We start from the raw sequence: 6,145 nt of genomic DNA on the forward strand, positions 1-6,145 counted from the left end.
ATCAGCATCCCCACAAGAGACTGGCAGACAACTGGCAAGAACAAAACCTACTGGTAAAGGCAGGAAGAATGTTACAAATGCTTAACTTCATGAAGCATGTAGATCTTTAAGATAGTTTCATGTTACAACTGTTTCCGTTTCATTGTACAGGACAAGCATAGCAATGCGGTGACATAATAGACACTCAAGGATAAGGTGTCTTCTTTCTTGTTAGTCATAAAAATATTCCTTCGACAAGTTGATTTCTTTTATTTAAATCAAACTTATTTTGAGTTTATCAAGTCACCTGTAGTTACAGGTCAGCTCTGTAAGGATTGACATCTTAAATCAACAGACCTCTGGGAAATCAAGACAATATACAATTAACATGTCCTATAATAGATGGGGATCTTAAGTTAGGATCAATGGATCAAAAATAATATGGTACAATAAACTACCAGTCAAAATATTAACCTATGCAGCATGTAAATTTTAAGTGGATACATTTCATATTTGTATGAACAAACATTTCTTATTGTGACCAGGGATATTAACTTTTGGTGACTGCAAAGAATAGAGATGGCTTTGTAGGACAGGCACAGTGTATTCAAAAAAGATCCTAGAGCAGGCAGGATAATGATTCCCACAAAAAGAAATTTGTCTCTATAAATTCAGGAACCATAAACTTTTTTTTTTTTACGTTTCATAAGGGTCTTTTCTGATGCGGTTAAGAATGCAGACATGGAAATGAGATTATTCTGGTGAGCTTTGAATCCATCCTGGTCAAGTCGAGGAGTCATGATTTCTTCCACCTTCGGGAAGGAATGCAGCTTCTGACATTGGATTTAGCTTCAGGAGACCCATATAGGAATTGTGGCCTACAGAAATCATAAAGACATTAATGCTGTTTAAAACAAAAAGTTTTGTGGGAACCGGTTACAACCGCAATAGGCAAGAGGCTTATTCCAGCTAAATCAACGACATACTGTGTAGTACAGGAACATTGTAACACGTGCAAAAAGACACTCTGGCTTCGTTAACTTGGCGGGGAGGTGTCAGACAACAGGCAGCATCCATTTAGCTCATGCTGGAGAGGGTAACAGGCTGCGTGGTGTGCGCTTCTTCATCAGGGCGTTTCACGAGGCTAAAACTCCAGGGTTAGTTAACCGAACCCCCCTTGTTTACCTTGTTTGTGCAAGGCCTGCTGGTTTTGTTACAATAAACTAGGTAAACCCAATAAGACGACCTCTTAAAGCTCGCCCTCCTGAAGCTCCCAGACGACGAAGCCAGCACAAGAACAGCAATCTTTGCAAGGTTCACACTGTCCTTTCCCGCTCTTGGGGAACGCCACGCGCCTGGAGCCTCAGTAAAAATAAATAGATAAATAAAAGTTCTAAGTCGGCGATGAGTACCAAATCTCGCGATATTTGGACGCCCGCAGATCGTCCCGGCAGACCGAGTCCAGAAGGGAGCTCGCGGGAGCCGGTCTGGAGGCTAACCCATCTTCTCGCGATATCTGCAGGGAGCGCCTAGGGGGTCGTTCTCGCGGGATTTCGGCACAGCGGCTGGTCGCTGCGGTGACGCCCACCCCGAACTCGGCGCTCCCGGCGGGCGATGCCAGGCGGGCGGCCTCCGTGCCGTGCCCTCCTCGCCGCCTACCGCTAGATGTCGAGAGCGGCGGGGCTGCCAGGCGCCTCCCCCTGGCCCGATGGACGCCTCCTCCCCGCAGCCCCGCGCGGAATCCCGCAAAGGTATGAGCTCCGAGCTCGCTCCTCTGCGCTGACACGCGCCCCGAAGGGACTTCCGGGAGAGGCTTCCGCGTGGTTTTTTGATTGGCAGCTGACGCTTTAGACCCCTTTCACCGCTGGAACCTGAACGTCAGGAGTTAGTGCTGCCCCTCGCCGTGGGAGCAGACACCTCATCTTTTCAATGGGGACAGTTGAGTTTCATGACTATTAGATGAGATGTACGCAAGTGACTCCACTTTTGACCCGTAATAAGCATTCAGTAAATGTTAGATATTTTTCCTTTCCGTCTTTGCATATGCCAGTCACTAGACGATAGTAGGAATTTGTTAAGTGGGTGAGTGAAGGCCTATTTAGTTAAGTTTTAGTCTTATTACACAGACAGCTTATTACGTGGTGTATTGAAGCCGAATTCTGCCTCTAGTAGACCACGAAGAGTTTTTAAAGAAGGCATGGTTATAAGTATCAGGATGCAGGCTTGCCCCCTGACTTACATTAATTACAGTGATTGCTACAACTGATTAAAAATCGTTTTGTGTATACCTGTGTGTGCATGCACCAGGCATGTGTACGTTAGAGGACAACTTGAGCACGTCAGTTCTCTCCTTCCACCTTGTGAGCTGTGGATGGAGCCCAGGCCACCAGTGTTAGCAGCCAGTTGGCTTACAGGTGGAGCATCCTGTAGACCTTACAGAATGGATATACAGTTGACTGTTTGTTGCCCAGGAATCTTCTGATAAATTTTGCTTTTCCTTTGAGGAAGTTCTCTCATGAAAGCAAGGCAGGATCCAGTGCTAAATCTCAGAGTAGGAAACAAGCCCTGAACTCCGGGGCTATAAATTGATAAAGTCATCATAATTAAGGGCCCAGGAATATAAATGCCATTGTGAGTCTGTCTGCTAAAGGCAAATAAGTAGAACTTTTTTTTTAATTGATTTTATTGAGCTCTACATTTTTCTCTGCTCCCCTCCCTCCCTCTCCCCTCCCCTTCAACCCTCTCCATGGTCCCCATTCTCCCAATTTACTCAGGTGATCTTGTCCTTTTCTACTTCCCATGTAGATTAGATCCATCTATGTCTCTCTTAGGGTCCTCATTGTTGTCTAGGTTCTCTGGGACTGTGATTGATAGGCTGCTTTTCTTTGCTTTATGTTTAAAAACCACTTATGAGTGAGTACATATGATAATTGTCTTTCTGGGTTACCTCACTCAATATGATGTTTTCTAGCTCCATCTATTTGCCTGCAAATTTCAAGATGTCATTATTTTTTTCTGCTGTGTAGTACTCCATTGTGTAAATGTACCACATTTTCCTTATGCAGTCTTTGGTTTGGGGCATTTAGGTTGTTTCCAGGTTCTGACTATGACAAACAATGCTGCTATGAACATAGTTGAGCACATGTCCTTGTGGTACGATTGAGCATCCTTTGGGTATATACCCAAGAGTTGTATTACTCCATCTTGAGGAAGGTTGTTTCCTAATTTTCTGAGAAATCGCCATACTCATATTCAAAGAGGCTGTACCAGCTTGCACTCTGACCAGCAATGCAGGAGTGTTCCCTTTACCCCACATCCTCTCCAGCATAAGTGTCATCAGTGTTTTTGATCTTGGCCATTCTGACAGGCTGTCGTTTGTCTTGTTGACCATGTTGATTTACAGAAGCTTTTTAGTTTCAGGTGGTCCCATTTATTAATTGTTTCTCTCAGTGTCTGTGCTACTGGGGTTATATTTAGGAAGTAGTCTCCTGTGCCAATGCGTTCAAATGTACTTCGTACTTTCTGTTCTATGATTTTCAATGTGGCTGACTTTATGTTGAGGTCTTTGATCCTTTGGACTTGAGTTTTGAGCATGGTGATAGATATGGATCTATTTTCATTCTTCTACATGTTGATATCCAGTTATGCCAGCACCATTTGTTAAATATGCTTTCTTTTTTCCATTTGATATTTTTTGCTTCTTTGTCAAAAATCAGGTGTTCTAAGGTGTGTGGATTAATATCCATAAATGATCCCTGGAAATAAGATGCAGGGAAACTACTCACTACCTTTCTTTGACATTGTTCTTCATTTTATACCCATTATGTGTACAGTGTCTGATAAATAATCAGTGTTCAAATCATGTATGTTGAGTGTCAAATTAAGGAATTAGGTTTTAAAAATCAGAGGCAGATGCATCATTTAAAACAGAAATTATGTTTTAGGAACTGCCATGGTATCGTTAGCTCAGGCTCAGCTAGCGCTGTCCCAGAGAGAAGACACTTGGACCTGCACACCCTTCGTGCCTGGACAGTAAAGTAGGGTATTAATTTCATAATAGAATAACAGTTCTCAGTTTGGATCTTAAGAATAGAGCGGGGGAACATGTTTTTTTCATGTGTACTTAGGATGACTATAGTAAAACCACCTCAGCAAAGTTAGTGGGAATAATGCTTTTGAGGAATAATTGATGAAGACCATCACAGTGAGTTATTCCTGCTCAAGACAACCTATACCTCTCATTATAACCAGAACTGTTTTGAAGTTCTAACTGGAACTTCTCAGGAAGATCCTAGGAAAGCACTGATGGTCTTGTGGTATCAGTGAGGAGTGTGTAAGAAAAATAATCCCCAGTATCCTTACAGTTATAGCCGTATAATTTCTTGGATCCTTTCAATGAGGAATTTCATTTGGAAAATTACCTTTTCTTAGTGCTCTCCATTTTGTTCTCCTTAAGCTGCTTAGTAGTATATTCTAGGAAGTCTCTCCCCACTCATGCTGTCTTCAGAAGAGAAAACAAGACAGTTGGCTGAATAGTTAACACAGAGTGAGTTCAGGTGCATAGCAATCAGTATCTTCAGTAATGGCAGGATCTTACAAAGGGCTCTTAGGACTCATTTTTGTCTCTCTTTTCAAGACTTATTTTATTTAAGGTGTATGAGTGTTTTGCCCGTGTATTTATGTGTACCACATGTTTGCCTGGCACCCAGGGAAATCCGAAGAGGGTGTTGGATAACTTGGAACTGGAGTTATAAATGGTTATGAACCACTGTGTGAATACTAGGAATTGAACCCTGGTGTTCTGCAATGCCTTCAAATACTTTTCAGAGCCCTCTCTTACAGTTTAAAATATTCAACACCCAAAATAGCTAAGCTGTAATGGTTGTGGCGTCATTGTAGTCAGATAAGAGGTTCCCTCGGCCTGTTACATACCGGTGTTCTGAAAGGATGCAGTAAACAAAAAGCTCATATCACAGAGTTGCTTTCCTGAAGATTCCAGCTTACTCTTTACTGTGTCTGTTTCTCTTGCTGTATCATATAAGGAGAATGTGTATAATATTTATGAATCAGAAAGAATGTTTAAATCAGTGGATTTCAGCTCTGGTTGACCATCAAGATCAATTTTATAGGAAAACATCTGATAATATATTTTAGAAAAATTTGCATGCAAATAAATATTTATTTTGTTTAAGTTATTTGGAAAGCATGTTATATTTTCTTTTCTCAGATAAATGAGGTATGACTTCGTGAGCTTTTAAAAAAGCTAATTTTCTTTCTTCTTATAGACAGGTGGTATCCAGGAGAAAGATGTCTTGCTCCTTCTTCAGATGACAAAAAGCTTTGTGAAGCAACCATAAAGTCTATCACTGTGGATGAAGATGGGAAGCCATGTGCAATTGTCCTGTATTCAGATTTTCAGGAAAAGAAAATACCTCTTCAAAGACTTCAAGAAGTAAAATCAGCTAAAAATTTCTCCAGAAGTTTTATATTTGATGATGAAGATTTGGAAAAACCTTATTTCCCAGATCGAAAAATTCCACCATTGGCTAATGCTTTTAAATTATCTGAAGATGGAGACTCCATTCCTTACACTATTAATAGGTATTTGCGCGATTACCAAAGAAAGGGAGCTCAGTTTCTCTACAGACACTACATCCAGGGAAGAGGGTGTATTCTCGGTGATGACATGGGACTTGGAAAAACAATACAGGTATTTACATTAATTACTTTATAATCAGAGTAAGCTCATCCTATGTATAAGAGTGTATTAACTTATTCAAATCTCTTTTTGTAATACCACCCGTTACTATACGTTTTTGTTTGTCTCATTAGCTAGATGGTAAAGTTTCAAAATTTAGAACAGTGACTCGGTGTGTCACTATTTTATCCTCAGTACTTTGTTAGTATGTGGGGAATAACATTTTTCTTAATTTTTATTCTTAGAGAAAATGCCATATGCAATATAAAAAGTTAATTAACATCCAGCGCCCCAAGCCCTTTAAAAACAAAGCAAAATAGCCTTTGCATTTTAAAGATAAATTTGATAATATCTGTAATTCATATTGTAAGACTCGAGCTTTGTAATGAAAAATGAGCTAAATCACCTTTCAAAGTGGCATTTAATTATACATTTTTAAAAATATATTTTGGTCTTTTTTTTTTTTTT

At 40.5% G+C, this 6,145-nt stretch overlaps 1 protein-coding gene and 1 long non-coding RNA gene across 4 annotated transcripts in view; one reads left to right on the top strand and one right to left on the bottom strand.

The window, feature by feature from the left end:
* Nucleotides 1-238: 238 nt before the first annotated feature.
* On the bottom strand, nt 239-1,569 carry LOC106144456. The gene is made up of 2 exons (XR_001229532.2): nt 966-1,569; nt 239-857 (listed from the first exon to the last, which is right to left on the bottom strand). It is a non-coding gene; the product is annotated as an uncharacterized LOC106144456 (long non-coding RNA).
* A 40-nt stretch (nt 1,570-1,609) lies between these two features.
* Ercc6l2 (ERCC excision repair 6 like 2) overlaps nt 1,610-6,145 on the top strand; it is an 88,463-nt gene continuing 83,927 nt past the window's right edge. For 2 of the 3 annotated variants that reach the window (XR_003376752.1, XM_005371635.3), the window contains exons 1-2: nt 1,610-1,730; nt 5,265-5,689. Coding sequence is in view for 2 of the 3 variants with exons in the window: in XM_005371635.3 (XP_005371692.1) it covers nt 1,688-1,730; nt 5,265-5,689 (468 nt within the window). In the remaining variant the exon portion in view is untranslated. The other variant, XM_026778266.1, reaches the window with a different exon arrangement.

The sequence above is a fragment of the Microtus ochrogaster genome, unplaced genomic scaffold, assembly GCF_000317375.1.
Source record: "Microtus ochrogaster isolate Prairie Vole_2 unplaced genomic scaffold, MicOch1.0 UNK118, whole genome shotgun sequence".
Taxonomy (NCBI): domain Eukaryota; kingdom Metazoa; phylum Chordata; class Mammalia; order Rodentia; family Cricetidae; genus Microtus; species Microtus ochrogaster.